We start from the raw sequence: 20,289 nt of genomic DNA, 5'->3' as shown, positions 1-20,289 counted from the left end.
TTTTAGTTAATTCAAGGATTTGTATAGTTCATTTATGTGTTTAATTTTTGGAGTTTAGTATGACGTCGATTTTCATTAGTTCATTCACAAACATTCGAAACTCAACTAGACCCAACTCGAATTATTCAGTGCCCTTGTAAGACATAATAGTGTCCTGTGAAAAAGTGTCCACATGGACAGTTTTTCATAGAATTTTGGTATTTAATCATGTCCATTGCCATGGAATAGTGTCCCTCAAATGGACAGATTTTTACTGTAAAAGATATGAAATAGTGTCCACCCACAGGACAAATTTTCATAGAACTTGCTATTAGATTGTGTCCTCCAAGGGAAGTAATACAAAGGTCATTAAAAAGTTTTATTATACTTGAATTCTAATTAAAATATGAAGGATTGATGAGAAATTGATTAATATACAAATGTAAACAAACAAATAATGGATGGAAGTGAATAATATAGAGAAATTTAAGTTCTTAGAAATTCCCAGCAAATGGTAATGACAATGAAAGAATAACAATAAGAAGGAAGTGTAAAATCAAATCTGAAGAACTTAACTATATTTATTATGTCAGAGAAGAAGGCAATAGAAAATAAATAATGTCCATTGCCATGAAATACTGTCTCCTAAGTGGGCAGCATTTTACAGCAACTTTTGTAGTAAATGTTATTAAATTGTGTCCTCCAAGGAAAATAAAACTGAACAGCATCTGTAACTTATTTAAGTTTGAATTATACATGTATATAATTATATTATAAAAGATATAAATATGAAGATAAGGATGGTATGAGGGCCAATGAGACAGCTCTATATGCCAAAGTAACAATTAATAAAAATTTGCAATTAGAGTTAAAACATGTAAAATACATTCAGTAATAACAAGGTAATTGATATCATTTAAAACTTTAATCATATCAAAAAATGCCTTTGCGTACACAATGTCCTGTGAAAAAAATGTCCACCTGAACAATATTATGGTAGTGAATTATGTCCATGTTCATGGACACTTTTTCATACCTGAGGACATATTTTCATAGAAAATTGTGTCCAGGACACATCTAAATAAGTAAATATTGCCCTTGGACAGTATTTATTATGAAAATATGTCCGGTGGACACTTTTTCATTGGGGACATTATTAAATCCTACACCCTCTATCTACTACTTTTCTCGAGGGTGTGATCGAAGTGATCGTAATATAACGACTGGATTATTCGGGTTAAACTAGACCTAACTAAGGCCGTGTTCACACCAAATGCCTTGTACAGTAAACATGTTTACATTTGGTTTAATGTAATCTACACTAGTTTCACATAAGATTTGTCCACATCTATACACCTTGTTTAGTTACCTGTACATAAGATTTGTTCACACTTGTAAACTAAATGTCATTTCAATGTTCATTACGTAGAACCGAACTCAAATTTCCGAACAACTTTTCTAGCAGTAAGGGAACGACCATTTGACTTTAAAAAAAAAGGGGGAATGGATTTTCCCACAATTTGATTAAAACAAATCGGGTCATACAGATGATTAGTCTGAATCCAAAGTTTCCCCATACATTATAGTGTTAAATAATGAATTGGTACCATCGAAAAAAATTGAATATTAACTTTCGCGCGAGAAAAAAATCGGACTCCGAGTCCCCCCCCCCCCTTTTTTTTTTAAAGTAAAGTGGTTGCTCCTTTAAGAAAGTCATTCTGGATTATTACATTTCTATCTTTTCTGTTTGTTTCAAATAGTAATGCTTCTACAAGTTTTGTTTTTTTTTTGCAAAAGGAGAGGGTGATATTTTTTTTTTATCTAAAATTGTATTTTAACGGATCTGAGATTCTACACAAACAAACAATTAACCCCACCCTTTTTCAGTAATGCATTTATGAGTGAATCGTTGTTTGAGTAAAGACCAGTGGCAAATATTTCTGTCAGTGCGTACGTCCAGTCGATTCGGGAAGACCTTTTCTAATGAATTATGTGTTCGGCAATGATGATGGATGAGTCTTGATAATGGGTTAATAAGGCTATGTAAAGTGTTTTATAACAAATAAATATATCAAGTTTAGACAAATATTTCTGTAAAGAACTTTATTAATAAGTGTTATAAGTATCAATTTTATACAAAAATCGTTTCTTTTTTTACATATAAATGGAAAAATTACAGTTCGGAATGTCTAGTTTTGTGTACACTGAACCTACACAAGGCCTACATTGGCTATCGACTGCATGTAGACAAAACATAACATTGAATTTTATCAATGGGAACGTAATTATGTTTAGTTTATGTGTGAGTTACACTAACACAACACCGAGTTTGGGTCAATGTGAACACGGCCTAATTCAACAGTGATAAACACAGAGTAGGAATTTTTCTTATTTCGCAAGTTTAATAGAGAGAATCCCAGTGGCGGATCCAGGAATTTTCATAAGTGGGGGCCCACTGACTGACCTTAGAGGGGTCCCGCTCCAGTCACGCTTCAGTGATTCCCTATATAAGCAACCAATTTTTTTCCCAAAATGGGGGGGGGGGGGGGGGGGGGGGGGCTGCCCACTATAAATCCGCCTCTGAATCCATAGGCATATTATACCAAATATACACGGAACAGAAATTTAATACATTTTATGAACGGAGAACCAGTAATGAACGCAAATAAACAGAAATCCTGACACAAAATTGTTGTGATTTAGGAAAGATTGTAACCCTCCTGTGGGTTTATTGGTCAAGTATTTCCAACAACCGCTGTCAGTAAGCAAATACACGGAAATAATTCAAAACAGAAACAAAATATCTAATAGCGCAAAACATTTGTCAATAAGGAATGTCATGACATCCGAAAGTCAGGTGCTCGTTTAGTTCACTCCTTTTTTATTGTTTGTTTAATCAATTTTTGAAAATATTCGTTCATATTTCAACGTTTCTAAATTTATTTTCACTTAATAAAATACGTTTTTTTTTTATGTATAACCCTCTGTATATTCTTATGTGTAGAAATAAGAATGCCCTTATACAAAAGAATAGAAAACAACAAATATAAATAAGTATGGTTATATCGCCAGAATAAGAGTTATACAAGAAAGAAAAAAAATGAAATATGAAAAGAATATTTTCAAATAAAACTTAACCAAAATAAAATGAAAAAAAAGGGGGGCACTCAATAAGAGCCTGTGTGTGAAATACTTTATTTTCAATATAATACTTCCATGATAAGATAAAATAGCAACATATGGTATTAATTTGGGATACAGCACTGGAAAGGATTTGTCGTGGCCCCATGGGACGCTTATATACTATGTAAATATTGACACATTTGTGTTTATATGGCAGTTAAGATCATGGAAGTACAAAATGTATTATATAATACTTCCATATTTAGATCGATTATTATGGAGCTTTTCTTAAAAACGATTTCCGATGTATTTTGTCATTTTCATTCATTGTTTATGTTTTGAATAACATTAAAATTTCACGTTGGCATCTATATTCTATTTCAATTTAATTTTTCAGATTATGTACATTTTTTTTCATCAATACAATCATTGTGTATTCAATTAATTGATAACAAATTAATGCTATTGTTACTTGAAACTAAATAAGTTTATTAAGACAAAGCCTTTTTTAGAAAAAAATCCTTTTTCTGTACTTTTCTCAAAGATGTCGACAGAACCACACTACTTAACTTTGATGTTACTTTAAAGACATCTTTGGTATAACAGAAATTAATGTATTGCTTAAAACCTAACTAGATATTTCAAATAATGGATGTCAAAAAAAGGAAATTCACATCATAAAATGGAGAATTCAACTTATAACACCAACCACAATTCGTCTTTGAATACGGTCAATCCTAGTTGTCTGAATATACGTTGTATAACAAAAAAATATGAAGTTCCACTTTTAAAAGCATAGGGACACCAGTAAACATTATTTTAAAATGATATTTTTTATACCATTTGATAGGAAAACGTTTTGCCAATATTGTATAACGTATTAATTTAATTTACAATAAAAAATGAATTAAATATGATTTTTTTAGTAGACATGTATACCTCGTATTTGCTATATATTCAACCAGAAGATGACCCAACGTTCAACACGATGAGGACACCAGTAAATTTCAAGATAAAGTGAATTTTATTACACCATTTTAAAGCTAGAAAAATGGTGCAATCTTTATAATTTGTTAATTTTATATGATATCTATAGTATAGGCATAGTATTCGTTTATTTAACTAGTGGTCATAATTCCCCGTAGACAATAACGTTAAAAAAAATTCAATGATAACTGCTCTCTGTGGGATAGTTGATAAGGCCATCCAGCTGAGCTGTCCGCAATTCTTGTGTATGGTAAGGGTTTTTCTTATTGTTGAAGGCCTTGCGGTGACCAAGTGTTGCTCACTTCTACGTCATTTCGTCTATTATATAGATTTTTCTCAATGACATGCAATCAGCATACTACATCTTTCTCAGTCTTTATATTCAATAAGTTTACTCTTTATTCTGTATGAAGATTCAGTATCTGTTCCATTTTTTTTTTTAAATAATCAAAAGTCATGAAATTTTTAATAAAAATAAATTATTTTCAAAGAATTATTCCACATATTAAGCGCATGCTTTAGTAAAGAAGATATTCCAAGTCGTTTTACAAGGATCCACACTTTGTTTATCTTTTGATACAGAAAAGTTAAATATGTCTCACCTGCCTAAAAGGTAGAAATCACGGTCCAAGAAACCGACATTTATGTAAATGTATAAAATTTCAATCCCATTTAACTCAAAATGTAGGACATGGATGTATATTTTACATTACATATTTAAATTAACTAAGTGAAAAATAGCTTGTATGCAAATTTTCGTAAGTGGGATCGAAACTGTAATGCACCCCCTTTAACATACATCTGTTTGAAGTGTACTGGTTTATATTTAAGTCTAGTAAACTTGATTTATCTATTATTTGTTGTTGTCATCGAATTAGCCTTCACTTACTACGAGTACTCAGTTGAATAGGTACTTTATGTTTATTGTCTTTATGTAAGGGTTAATTCAGCTCCACTGAACTGATTTTTAAAGTTTGTTTTATAGTTTTGCTGTATATTCTATAAGTGGCTGTCCTAAGTCAGTACGCTGTAATACAGTGATTGTGGTTGATTGCTGTCTTTTATATTTATTTTTCGTTCATAAACTGTCATTTATCAGACCGTCCCCATTGTTTGATTTATATCCCATGTGGTCATTTCGGGGTCTTATATCTATATACATTTGGAGTCTCCTCATTGTTGAAGTCCGTTTTGTGAACCACAGATGCTACAAACGATGTGATATGAACACAAAAGAAGGACGAAAGATACCAAAGTAACAGTCAAACTCATAAATCTGAAACAACTGACAACGCCATGGCTACAATTGGACTGTTGTCTCATTGGCAGTCATATACCGTAGTATCACATCTGCTTATTGTACTGATAATGTACTTTATAAATAAGATCAGCCAAATAATAGAAAAAGAAAAGTCTTAAGAACAGAATACTATTATATACTTTTGAGAGATAACGTACATGACATATTCATCAAATTCATCATCCGAGATAACGGAATCTATGATAAAACTAACGACGATATGCCACATACAATACCATTCTTCTTTAAAATGTTCAGAGTTACCAAATTCGGTTTAAAGAAGCCACCGAAGATTGGATTTTACAATTGAAACAGATTTTTGTTTTTAATTATCAGTATCTTTTATATATCGATTCAAATAATAAAGAGGTTAAGAGAGGTATCGTCATTAACCATAATCCACACATCACCAGGTATGTCAAATAGTTATCAAAAGTACCAGGATTATAATTTTATACGCCAGACGCGCGTTTCGTCTACATAAGATTCATCAGTGACGCTCAGATCCAAATAGTAAAAAAAGCCAAACAAATACAAAGTTGAAGAGCAAAAAGTTTTATAAAGTAATAGAGTTATCTTTCTTACGTCGGTTCCAGTTTCGTTATATTCCAGCTAATAATTCATGCACACCCTATTATGTTCTATAAACCTGAACATTCAAACATGCAAATTATAAACGACCACGTTCATTTTTCCTGAAGTAAGTTTGTCTAAAGCAAATGTAGTTTTTAAACGCTTTTATTAAATTATGTAAATATCAATTTTTACCTATAAAGGTGCGTTTTGATAGTAACCTTGAAATAACCCATATGCATACATTATGTACACATATCTGCTTTCGAATATAACTAGTATTGACTATACATGGGTAAATTTGAAAATACAAAATGTCTTCATTAGAACTTCATGTCATTTCGTTGAATATAATCAGAATTAAAGACATTTGTTTTACTTACAATAACGACTGCCGAAAATGGTCATTTTTTTTAATTCTTTACTAGAATATCTAGATAGGCTACTGCTCTAAATGCCACATGCTCAGATAGTCGGTGAGATAAATTTGTTACAGTGTGCTAGTGACCTAATACGATTTCTAGTTCTCAAAATAAATAACCTACTTCCATTGGTCTATATAAAACAAATGCCAACAATAACCACTTGTTAGCTTTTAATGTGTTTTGCTGTATTTATTTCAATCGTCCATCATCAATTTCTTCATCTGTTAGATGTTTCCTAAACGCCGTATTGCTTCTATAATAAGACGCAACACCACCACTAACCGTGTATTACAATAAACCACGACTAATGGCAAGCTGTTTTACTATATATTCGAATTTCAAGATATCTCATATAATATATAAGATATCTTATACAGTTTCATTTTTATAAGATATCTTATATATCATATGAGATATTTTATATAAGATATCTAAAATATTATATAAGATATCTCATATAGTGTATAAGATATCTTCTAAAATTTATAAGATATCTTACAAAGAATATGAGATATCTTACAAAGAATATGAGATATCTTACAAAGAATATGAGATATCTTATAAACATTTTTTATATAAGATATCTTATAAAATATATGAGATATCTTATAAAGATGAGATATCTTATAAAGTATATAAGATATCTTATATAGTTTATGAGATATCTCATATAGTTTATAAAATATCTTATATAGTATATAAAATATCTTATATAGTTTATAAGATATCTTATATAGTTTATAAGATATCTTATATAGTTTATAAGATATCTTATATAGTTTATAAGATATCTTATATAGTTTATGAGATATCTTATATAGTTTATAAGATATCTTATATAGTTTATGAGATATCTTATATAGTTTATAAGATAATTTATGAGATATCTTATTAACTATATAAGATATCAAATTTATTCGTTCATTGTTTAATCATAGGTTTTTTGATTGAGTTAAGTCTGCCAATTGATATTTTATCGTATGTTTTTCTTTGTTGTGATGTTATGCTATTGTTTCAGAAAAAGGGAGAAGGTTTGGATCCATTAAAACGTTTAATCCCGCTGCAAATGTTTGCACCTGTCTGAAGTCAGGAATCTGATGTACAATAGTTGTCGTTTGTTTATGTAATATATACGTGTTTCTCGTTTCTCGTTTTGTTTATATAGATTAGACCGTTGGTTTTCCCGTTTGAATGGTTTTACACTAGTAATTTTGGGGCCCTTTATAGCTTGTTGTTCGGTGTGAGCCAAGGCTCCGTGTTGAAGGCCGTACTTTAACCTATAATGGTTTACTTTTTAAATTGTTATTTGTATGGAGAGTTGTCTCATTGGCACTCACACCACATCTTCCTATATCTATATAAGATATCTGATAAACTATATAAGATATCTGATAAACTATATAAGATATCTGATAAACTATATAAGATATCTGATAAACTATATAAGATATCTTATAAACTATATAAGATATCTTATAAACTATATAAGATATCTTATAAACTATATGAGATATTTCATAAACTATATAAGATATCTTATAAAGTTTATGAGATATATTGATACTAGAATAAATAGCAAAACGGCTTGTCATAACGACAACTATTTAACCCCATATGCAATTTAAAGGGTCTTCACGCAGTCGCTTTTAACCGATCATATTCATAGAAATGTACTGGAGGTGAGATAAATATGAATATATATGCATTATATGTCATGTAACTTTTAAATAAACCAAGATTACCTTCAATATAAACTAGACAATTGCCTGAAAAATAGCATTTATGTCAGATCTAATTATTTTGCTTTTATCATAGAAATAGAATTCTAAATATGCACCAACTGCTGTAAAAGCTATACCAAGGGACCAATCAAGCCCTAACTCGAAAGGGTCGTCAGACGTCAGAGTAATCTTGGACTACAAGCACAATAAAATATGACATTTATCGTTATCTAATCTAGTAAGCTTTAAAAAAAACTTATGATACTCAATATGATTGATTGATTTTTTAACGCCACATTTAAGCACCGCATTTAGGCTATTTAGTTTTTATTGGTGGAGGAAGCCGGAGTGCTCGGAGAAAACCACCGAACTTCGATAGGAAAACTGACAATCCTAGTCAATTAAGATTGGAGTCAAGTGCACCCACACGAGCAGGATTCGAACTCACAACCTCAGTGTTGACTGGCTAGTGATTACAGTAGTAACTACTTAGACCACTCGGCCCCGATACTCAATATGAAGAACACTAGCAAATATTTTATTCGCCTATGAAACTTAGAATGCTACATATCAATAGAAACATGACAATGATGTTCACTTTGGCCTAGGAGCAATGTTGTTGCCCTAACTTTTTGGCCAACCTTAAGTTAGTTTACACTTCTCAGTCTACTACCACGTCTGCGATTGCTGATGCATTTCAGCGTAATTCTTATCAGTAAAATACAGAAATTTAAAAAAAAAAACACTTTTTCTTAAGATCCCATTTCTTGACCTTGTGGATAAGCTTCTGTTTAAGTTTCATTACAATCCATGAAGGTTTACATTTGTTTCATGTAAAACAAATATATAACCCAGACTATATTCAAACGTTAACAAAGTCCATCTATCAGGAAAATACAGAAAATAAAAAAATAAAAAGTTTGCTTTTGACATCTCTTAATCATTAAACAAGTTTCTGCGAAGGTTTTACAAAGTTATTGATGTTTATAAAATATAACCACAGACTGAACATCAATGTTGTTGACGCCGACACAACCGCAGACAGCGCAATATAGGATCGCTATATGTTTTGCTGTTGCGACATAATTGTGCCTGCGCGACAATAAAAAATGGATAAATTGGACACCTTATATGTACGTTTCGACGATAAAGTGTATTGACAAGTAGAAGGTATTCCTATGGACACTAACTGCGCCCCTTTAATAGCAGATTTATTCCTGTATTGCTCTAAATCTCAGCTTATGACCAAACACAGTAAAGACGACAAGTCATTGTTACATTTGGTTGATACATTCAACAACCTCTACCGTTATCTTGATGATTTTTTCCGTTAAATAATCCAGAGTTCTCTAAATATACTACCGAAATTAACCAAGAGGAACTTACTCTAACTAAATCCAACATTAACAGCAGTAGTTGTTTATTCCTAGATGTAGACATTTCAATTTCTTAAGGGAAACTGCATAATAAAATTTACTATCGTTCATTTTCCTTTTTTAGACGGCGATGTTCCTTTGGCCCCATCATACGGTGTTTATATATCATAACTCATTCGTTATGCCCGTGTGTGTAGTGATGTCATATAGATTTAAACGAACGTAATCAATGCATGATCACTGGTACCGTAAATTATTAAGTCAGTGATTTCATTACCATAAATTACTTAAAATCTGTTACTAAATTATTTCATAGATACAAAGATTTGATAAGCAAATTTGTCTGTACCTGTAGAAAACATAATAAAAGCGGTATTTCACCTAATGAATTTTACTAAAAGCGCGGACATCACTATGTGATCCGTGTTAACTCCTCGAACCTTTCAACACACTTATTAGTTTATCTTACCAGTGTTGTAATTAGATCTTTGAATATAGTTTACATTGGCAAAAATATCGATTTTGTCATAAGCAAATTAAAACATATCTTTCCTAACGGGATGTATAAATACACATTTACGTTCATTTTCTATATAGAGTTTAACTCCTAACTATCCTACTGCCCCCTGATACTTTAATTTTGGCATTGCACAAATCACGTTTTTTTAACTACTAAATCGCTGGATCGTGTTTTAGTTGATCATAGTCTCTGATGCATTTGTTTTTCATTTTTTGTTTTATTGTTTTTGGATTTGAACTAGCTTTCAGTAACTGCGAGTACTCTCAAATCGTTCTTTCGTGTTAATTTGACCAGTCGATACAATTTGTAATGCTTTTTTATTTAATGTTTACTTATAGTGTTATATCTCGCCTTAGTATATTTGATATATACCCAGCTTTGATAAGTGTTTAGTATGACAAAATATGTTCACTTCTGTTCTGGTACTATGATTTATTTTGTAAAAAATATTTTCGTTCTCCATTATACATGTATGTATACCTTACACCATAATTATTTTCATTTACCTGTGTACATTATTCTATATGGCGGCATTTCGTTCAAGGTTATGGTTGTCATTCTCACCGCTTATTTTTATTGATTTTGTATTCGTTAAGTATATATTGACTTATTTGAGTTAACATGTTTTTTTATTGCATTAAGCCATTTCAATTGATATTTTATAGTGTGTCTTTCTATGTTGTGATGCTACGCTATTGTTTCAGGTAAGGATGAAGGTTGTCACCTATTTAAACGTTTAAACCCGTTGCATTTTTTTCCAAGGCTCCGTGTTGAACAACGTACTGTGACCTATAATGGTTTACTTTAAAAAAAAAAAAATGTGACTTGAATGGAGAGTTGTGTCATTGGCACTCATACCACAACTTCTTATGTATATCTAATTAGATTTTCGTAACTAATCCTCAAAACTGTATAATTTATATATTTTTCTTTCCTAAATGGTTATGGTTAACTTTGATTACCTAGAAGAAGTGAAAAAAAGTAAAAACTCTTGAACTCTTGAAGTTGAATGAAAAGTATAGGGAGGGTCAAATTTCTGAAAATTACCTTTTCTGTTTTCTGTGGTAGAATACCAGTGTCGTCTTTCATTTTTAATAATTGTGGAGGAAGGAGGAGGGACAACTGCTCCAAAAACCGGGTCATACGACAATGCAACTAATGGTCAAATCAATTTAGATCAGCTTCTCAGACCTTCTGATATCTTAATTTTCCATTATATATATTTATGGATAACAAAATGTATCTTAAGGTGCTTGTGCGAACGCACCATTCTCACACCTGGGTACGATACTTTATCAACATACACAAGATGGGACTTCAGCCGAAAAATGTTCTTATCACAGGTGCCAATAGAGGTTTAGGACTAGAACTTGTTAAGCAGTTTTTGAGATTACCGTCACCACCTAAGACGTTACTTGCAACATGCAGAAGTCCAGAAAATGCAAAGGTCAGTATACAGTATATTTATTAGTGGCATAATGGAAAAGATGGAATAATTGAGCACTTGCCGAAAACTGCCAATAACTATAATTGTTTACTTTTTACATATTTTTAGTTTGATGGAAAACTGTCTCATTGACACTTATACCACATCATCTTATTTCTTAAAATATCATAGATATCAGGATTAAAATTTTGTACGCGAAACGGCGTTTTGTCTACAAAAGACCTATCAGTGACATTATGAACAGTTTACGATGTTAGCGTCATGTCGTGATTTTTGTGGCTTTTTTAGTAGACCTTGTTTACATGTTTATAAAAAAATATTGCCAAGATGACATCAACAATGCTTTACTATAAAGGTGCTGAAAATGTGTACATAGTTCTTTTTTATGCTTTGTGGTTTCTTTGTATTTTATTTTTATTTAGTCTGTGTTTGTTTAAGGTTAGATAGGATACCAAAGGGATATAAAACTCATAAGGCGAGATGACAAGGCTGGCTGACTAAAAACGAAAAAAGTACGAGAAGATCCAGTATACAAAAGAAAACGATTGATAAACACAATCCCCACCAAAACAGGGTGTGCGTGATCTCAGGTCAGTGCTCCAGTAGGTTAAGCAGATTCTGCTCCCCATGCGGCACCCGTCGTGTTGCGCTCGTATGTACAATTTCGGTGACAATTCTTACTCAGTAGATCACATTCGAGGAAAAGAGGACGGCCTTGTGGTCACGGCAATTGGAACATATCTGTCGTCTATGAAACAGATATTCCATAACGAGCAACCAACTCGTGATAATAATGTCTATTAAACTGTCATTACACCCCACGCAATTTATTACGTCGGGTTGAATTTTTTTGACCCGGTTATCTGTCTGTCCACGTGTCCGTCCGTCAGTCAGTCAGTCTGTGAGTCGTTTTTTTTCTAGGAATTATGCCTACTTGAACTTATTGGCCTCAATAAACTACAGCCCGTAAGTCCTGTTCTCGTCACTGCAACTCCTCTGAAAGCACACCGCAGTATTCCATGAATCTTTGTAGATGATAAGGACATGATAATATGTAAATGTGCATATCCACAAGAAATTGTTATTAATTGACTTTTGTAGGAGAAATGAGTCTTTGACACTTATGCATCGTGAGATTTTGTTTGATGAGTGTGGATGTTGGGGGATTGGCGGGGATGGGCGGGGTATGTGAATGTTCTCACAAAAGTTCTTTAATTTTATAATGCCTTCCATGAAGCAGGTACATAAAGTGCTTATTTTGTATGCCTTTCTATTGTTCGTTTTGTTATTCCATTGGTTAGTCAAACCTGCTGTTTAACATCGTAACATATTCATATGCATGTCCCACGTCTGAATCCTCGTCAACTCTTCATCATGTGTGTTATATCATAATACTTGTTTTTCTTTGAAGCATTTGGTGTTGATGGCAGATAATTGATTGTTGCTTTCTGATTCTAGTATATAACGCATCTTCTTTTATTATTAATATTTGTTATATTTAACTGATTGTTATATATTTGCTATCCACTCATTATTCAATATATATGTAAATAAAGACGGATATTATAATGATCAATATTAACTCACGTGTTCGTATGAGTATAGCGAAATTAGAGAACTATATTTTGAATAGTATGTCAAAGAAGGCAACCAGAAACCTTAAAATTACGGGAGAAAAACAGACAAAATAATGACCAAATAGGACAAAGGAGATAACTGTTAAAACTCATTACAAAAAAACTAAAGACGGATAAACACAAATCCCGGCCAGGTGAACTTATTTGATCTGAAAGGGTCATTAGTTCCTGTTCCCATAGTAACTTCCGTCAGTTAAAATCTGTTCGTGAAATAATCTAGACATTTAAACAGATTTCCTGTTACATGTTAGTGTTAAAGTTGAATATGAGGAACTAATGTAATTCAAATTTCCATGCTAGTTTTTTTTCTCGATGTTCTCATTATAGTCACATCATTGATTGTTTTAGGATCTAAATGATATCGCTGCCAAACACAGCAATGTAAAAGTCATGAAGCTAGGTGAGTTGTGATACATCATTAAATAAAGGCAACAGTAGTATACCGGTGTTAAAAAGTCATAAATCGATCGAGAGAAAACAAACTAGGGTTATGTTAGTATGGCGTTCATTATCACTGGACTAGTATATATTTGTTTAGGGGCCAGCTGAAGGACGCCTCCGGGTGCGGGAATTTCTCGCTTCATTGAAGACCTGTTGGCGACCTTCTGCTGTTGATTTTTATTTGGTCGGGTTGTTGTCTCTTTGACACATTCCCCATTTCCATTCTCAATTTTATTACATACTTAGACTGAGAGAAACACGTCAACTATAAGTGGAAAACAAAGGAACAACAGGAACATTTAAGTGCAACAAAACAAATTCCAACATACCTAGAAACGAACTACTTGATAACAACTGCCATATTCCTGAATTAATAAAGGACATTTTAAGAAAAAATGGTGGGTTGGACCTGGTTAAATGGCTAGCCAAACCGCCTGCTTCATGACAATGTCAGAACATTTTCGCTAAAATGACAACACTACGTGACAGAAATACAGCACTAACACACGCAAGAACATTCACCACAGACAAACATACACACACATAATGAAAGTCGACACAACATGCAAACAGGTTTTGTAATGACCCTTATACACGAGGGATATTAATATCCTTTGAAAATAATCTAACTACATTCTAAATACAGCACAATACATTAAAAAATCATATAAGAGAATTAAAAGAAAGCGAAAAATTATATTCTGAATTATGTCTTCATTCAAACTAATAGGTTCACTACTGATGTTAATTTGGCAAAACGTTTTGCAGGATTCTAATATGACGTGCTTCTTATGCTTTGTGAATAAATACAATAATGTTTTTTTGCAGAAGCGTATATTGACTACTGCATACTAATGAATTTTGTCAAATTGGCCTGCATTTAATATATTTCATTAACTTAAAACACTTTTAAACTCTTAAATGATGCACATGTTGAATCTTATTCATTTATCATGACTATAATGTGCTGCAATTCGAAAATGACGTATTTGACCTAGATACGACCACCATTCATGCTGGCTGTTCAAAACGCCCCCTTTAAAAAAAATTACGTTGCCATTCGTTTGCATGTTAACAAACAAAAAAGGGAGGTTCATGGAAGAGCCTACAAAACGTTCTTCACTTATACACATCGGACATAGAAATTACCTTAATTGTCCTAATCAGAATCGAAATAATTGATGCAAGCTATACTTTATTGTAGTTTTAACATGGGTAGGCATTATATTCGTGTTATTTTAGCCCTCACTATCACTCGGGCAAAACAAATCACGAATTTAATGCCTACCCATGTTAAAACTACAATAAAGTATAGCTTGCATCAATTATTTCTTAAATATTTGGATTCAAAGCACTTCATCTTCGTAATTAGTTTTGGTTTCCAAATATTTTGATAGGGCCACCTCTCAAAAGTCTTGTGAAGGCAAAATGCGCCTCTGGCGTACTTAAACTTTAAGCCTGGTATCTTTGATGACTTTTTACAAATAATGGGTCGATATAAATACTGATGGCCTTTTCGTTCATAAAGGTTCCATCAGTTCATAAGTCAGCATTCCTGTTCTGTCATAAAATATCATTATACCTATTTGTATTGTCTCGTTCATTATGTTTTGAATATCTAAAATTAAAAAAAACAAACAAAAAATCCCCGATCTTTGGAACAGGGTTTCTTTCTTCCTTTTATGCTTTAAGAAGGTTGTTCCTACCGGAAACATGAATACTCCGGTAGATTTTATAAAGAATCTCTTCAACAATGTCACAAATTTGCATACATTTTGCAGTAAATTTTAAAACATTTTTCTTTAGGCTTAAAGTTGAATATCTTTCACGAGAAACAGTTATCATTTTCTGTTGAATTGTAGAATTAGAGTATATTTTAATTTTAAACCTTGCACAGTTTGCAGTATAAAAAAGTATTTGAAGTGATAAAGATATAAATATCAAATGTGTTTCACAGTTAACGTTTCTGAGATCTACACGAAATCTGAAAATGTAATTTTTATTTAAAAATCATGATGTACATATATGTAGCCTATGCAAATAGTTGATTACTGTTATGATTTGAATAGATGAAACCGTCGATCCAAAACCTAGGAACTTTTAATATTTTGTCATAAATGAGCGACTTAGCAACGTAATAACTGAGAAACTACAATGAAGCGAAAAGCTGCTAAAAGGAAGCAATTGCGTTTTAAAGTGCCAAAGTTCCCTGTCATTATGACCGCATTAATATCATATAGTGTTATCTGATTAACTTTGCAAGGTCGATGAAAAACTTAGCTTAAATAAAGGCAACAGTAGTATACCGCTGTTCGAAATTCATAAAATAAATCAGGAATCATATCTTATAACTCTACTGTTGTTCAATTTTGAGTGATTTTTTCTGCCATTTCACAGATGTAGCACAACATACCTCATTTGAGAATTTCCCGAAATTGGTAGAATCATTCATTGAAGGAGAGGGGCTAAACCTACTTATAAACAACGCTGGTATTAATATAAGACATGGTTTAGTGGAAGCTGACAATGAGAGCATGATGGAATCATACACAACTAATGTCATTGGCCCATTGCTAACGGTTCAGGTAATGAGAGACCAACAAATCTTGCAACCGGACCCATACAATGTTAACCATCTTTCTAGAAAGTTGCCAACTGTTCAGACTGTTAAAAGAACTTTATATTAAACTGATACGTGAATTTTATTTACCTTATTGTGAAACCTTGGTTCAATGTGAGTCAAATATCTTTCATTTAATATAAGCTTTCAAACAATCTGTCAGGTTTATATCTTAAATTGTGATTATTTAACTAAACTCTTACATAAAATTAAGAAAAAAAAAATGCCAATAAGAAAAAAAAGAAGTCGAAAATAAAGTCACCATAGATACCAGTCTTAAGAATTCATAGTAGACACACCTTACCATGACATACACTTATGTAAAGTCGATGCTGCACTAAACAAATAGATTTGAAAACTAATGTAATCTTGTTTCTTATATTACTAACTACTAGTGCATAATTAATTTCAAGTCGTATACATGATAACATTAAAGATGTCTATGCTCCATTGTTTTTATCACAAATGACGTCACAAGTGAGGTAAATTTTTTATGCAACTAATATTATCATATACTACCAAATAATTCAAAATCATTAAAAATGCGGAGATGAAATTACGTGATCTATAAAAATTTGGATTCATATACCTTTTATGCTGTCAAAGCTACTAGTATCACTCATTTTTAAATGTTTTCATATTTCGATTGTTTTTATTCTATTTTTGTGTTATTATATAAACCTGTCAGCAGAGGTGTAATTTTGAAAGACGTAAATGAATGTATTTCTCATCTATAGGCAGTTCTTCCTTTCTCGTGCCATTTTGACTTCAAGGATTTATCAATCACATTTAATTGAACCTGTTGGCCATTTATTTAATTCCTGTCACTTCCACTTCAAATAACAAAGGTAAAATACTAAGTATAATACAGGTATTTTCAACATGTTGCTTTTTTGTAAATGAGCTTCACCAATTGTTAAACTTGTACCAAAACTAATGTAATTTAGATTGCAAATGGGGGGGGGGGGGGGGAGGGGTAAAAAAGCTCTTGAAACAATCTGAACATCACTGACAACTTACCCACACACATATAACAGTTGGATGGGTTTGGTGGTAATTCTTTGTTTATTATAAACTAATTGTGGTATCTAATTGTTGTATCTGCTCATAATAGATGTAACGAAGCCAGCTGACATTGGAGAATGCACAACTAGATTAAGTGGATATCTAGTCAAAGAGGGACTTAACTTGCTGATTAACAATGCAGGCATTGCCAACAAGAAACAGTATTTAGGGAATTTGGAAAAGCAATCTCTTATAGAACAATTTGACGTTAATATATTTGGTCCTATCCTTTTGTCACAGGTGAATTTTGTTATATTATTTTAAAACCATGTCGCTACCATAATCACTAGACTCACTGTATGTATAATCTATATTTTAGTTATTACGAATTACAAAATACTAACTTGTCAACGTATAGAATTTCATATAATATGCGATGATCCCACTGTCATATCAATATGTTCTTATTCAAATGGGTAGCAATTATGTGAATTGTCATTAAAAAGAAGATGTATTAAGATACCAAACAGATCTCCAAATATAAAAGTCGAAATTAAAAAGACAACACCATGGCAAAACAAAATGAAAAACAAACAAATTACATTTCTTTAAGACTACAAAGTAGAAGAGAAAGCCTTAGTAGCACGAATCCCATCAAAAATCGGGGATGATCTCGGCCTCTCCAGAAGCGTAAGAATCATATAACCTACTTTCCAAATTATTTGCGATGAAGGAGATTCAAATGTACAATAATATTACATGTAATTATTTCTTCAATAACAAATAAAAAATGATTTTCTTAACCTTTCTGCATCTATCTATTAAACATCAATTTTAGTTTTGATGATTACTTTTCATAACACATTAATTGCCAATGAAACGATCATACATATTTCAAATATTTTAGGATTCTGTTTGTTAATTTTTATTATCTTTTCGTGTTTGAATAAACATTATTGCTTCTTTGGATAACATTTATATGAGCAATGCAAACACTGCTTATTTCCTAACGCAAAATAGACGCGCGTTTAAGAAATTAATTACAAGCCAGTCCAGACCGAAAGTTTTTATAACGTATGATGGACCAACACATAGGATTCGTAAGAACATAAAACGGATAAAAAAATAGCCAACAATTGTTATATTTTATATTTTGTTGTAGGCATTATTACCATACATAAAACAGGCAGCGATATCCTCAACGGATACCAGTTTGAACTGTAATAGGGCAGCTATTGTCAATATGTCAAGTATACTGGCATCTATTGCTGAAAATCAAAATGCTGGACTTTATCCATACCGGACTTCTAAGGTTAGTTCTAATTATGACAATGAAATGTCTATTCATGACAAAGTGGCTCTTTTTATCCATACCATATATCGAACAAAAAAAAAAAACAAGATACAAGGCTTTTTGTGGTTTACTTTCATAAATTCAGAGAGAGTTGTCTCATTGACATTCATACCACATCTTTTCATATCTATTGTCAATATTGTACGCAAATCGAAAAAATCATCAGTGAAGCTCTAATCACAAATTTAAATGGCGAACAAAAGTACGAAATTTGTAGAGCTTTGTAGACTTAAATTTCCGTTATGGATTGTCAAATTACAAGCTTATTTAATCTATTCCTAAGGTCTAACATTCATTTTATCTAGAACAATTCAAACGACAAACATAAAACAAAGAAAAGACAAACAACAGTACACTAAAGAAAACATAGAAAACTAAAGACTTAGCAACTCGATGCGCATCAAAACTATTAGCGATTTAATGTGGTTCGGAAGTATATGCAGAATATGTTTCATATGTAGCACCTGTCATGTTGCTCATATGAGATCAAATCCTGTGATAAGGTTATATATATAATTAGGAAGGTAACAATCTAAGAAATGTTGTATGAACAGAAAATCTTTGCTGTGAAATTGTTTGTTTTTGATAAATAATGCTTACAGTAAAGTTTGTGCCAAGGATGACGATAAAAATGTCTATTCATGGCAAAGTGGCGGATTTTATCCATACCATACATCTAACAAACAAAAAACTTACCAGAGATACCAAGCTTATAATTTATATGCCAGACACGCATTTCGTCTTAAAAAAAGATCATCAGTGAAGTTCGATTCACAAAAGTTATAAGGCCAAAAAAGAACGAAAGTTGCAGATTCCAGATTACAAATAGTCCGTTTCTAATGTGTGTTGGTGTTTTTGTTGTTGTTGCAGTTTAGTGTTTCTGTTGTTCTGTTGTCCTCTTATAGAGGATGTGTCATCCTTTTGTTTTAGTTTGTTACCCGGATTTGTTTTCTTGTTTTCGCTAAATCGATTTATGACTATACTATGCGATAAACTGTTGATATATTTGTTTTCATATTTTTTAGAAATGTTTTTATAATTTCTTGTAGGCAGCTCTCAATATGTTGACCAAAAATATGAATTTGGATCTTAAATCAGAAGGAATTCTATGTTTCTGCATACATCCTGGTTGGGTACAGACAGACATGGGTGGACCCAATGCAGCCGTAACTAAAGATAAATCAATTGCAGGAATATTAGATGTTATGTCGAAAATGAATGGAGAAACATCCGACATATTTGTAGATTACAATGGGAAATCTTTACCATGGTGATCTTTATGTATAAACAATTTAAAATAATCCAGAGCTTTCTACTATATAATATCAAACAGAAGAATATAGCTTAAATTTGATATCAACAATCCAAAAAAACAATTGTGAAATTGTGTTATCTAGTCATATTAATTCAAAATGTTATAATCTCAGGGTAATTTAAAGGTTGCAAGTTTGTTTTAATGATGATGATAATGATAATAGAACATGTTTAATTACAATTATTTGATTGTTACCTTTTTTTTTATAATAACTCATCAAATATACCAGGCTTTTCATTTAATGTGGCAAACGTTGGGGATAGAAAAACCCTAGTGTTTATTTACAAAAGCTACCCTTATTAATTGTTTCTATTGAATGTCTCACTAATGAACTTGAAATTCACAGCAAAACAATGTTATTTTAAAGATCTTGTATCGCTCATCTAGGTCTATCAGCATGTTCAACAATGTTTGGACTCTCTCTAAAAGAAGGTCGAAAGATACCAGAGGAACAGTCAAACTCATA

At 31.8% G+C, this 20,289-nt stretch overlaps 1 protein-coding gene across 2 annotated transcripts; it reads left to right on the top strand.

Annotated features, from left to right (window-relative positions):
- Positions 1 to 11,241: 11,241 nt before the first annotated feature.
- On the top strand, positions 11,242 to 20,006 carry LOC139525527 (C-signal-like). 2 transcript variants are annotated; one of them, XM_071320923.1, is made up of 5 exons: positions 11,242 to 11,451; positions 13,437 to 13,488; positions 17,264 to 17,454; positions 18,317 to 18,466; positions 19,558 to 20,006. In XM_071320923.1, the coding sequence occupies exons 1-5, from the start codon at positions 11,242 to 11,244 to the stop codon at positions 19,780 to 19,782; spliced, it is 828 nt and encodes a 275-aa protein (XP_071177024.1). In that variant the 3' UTR covers positions 19,783 to 20,006. The 2 variants fall into 2 exon arrangements, with proteins under 2 accessions (XP_071177024.1, XP_071177025.1); XM_071320924.1 differs by lacking the exon at positions 17,264 to 17,454 and adding an exon at positions 15,927 to 16,114 and having other exon boundaries at positions 11,246 to 11,451.
- Positions 20,007 to 20,289: the final 283 nt, after the last annotated feature.

This window comes from Mytilus edulis, chromosome 5 (genome assembly GCF_963676685.1).
Source record: "Mytilus edulis chromosome 5, xbMytEdul2.2, whole genome shotgun sequence".
In the NCBI taxonomy this organism is placed as follows: domain Eukaryota; kingdom Metazoa; phylum Mollusca; class Bivalvia; order Mytilida; family Mytilidae; genus Mytilus; species Mytilus edulis.
The sequence above is the reverse complement of the archived record's forward strand: the minus strand, read 5'-3'. Positions and strand labels throughout refer to the sequence as shown.

Bases quoted from the DNA above. Each gene is read 5' to 3' on its own strand.
- LOC139525527 (XM_071320923.1), top strand. From the start codon at position 11,242: ATGTATCTTAAGGTGCTTGTGCGAACGCACCATTCTCACACCTGGGTA. The intron at 11,452-13,436 runs GTCAGTATACAG...TGATTGTTTTAG, and splicing joins GAAGTCCAGAAAATGCAAAG to GATCTAAATGATATCGCTGC. The intron at 18,467-19,557 runs GTTAGTTCTAAT...AATTTCTTGTAG, and splicing joins ATCCATACCGGACTTCTAAG to GCAGCTCTCAATATGTTGAC.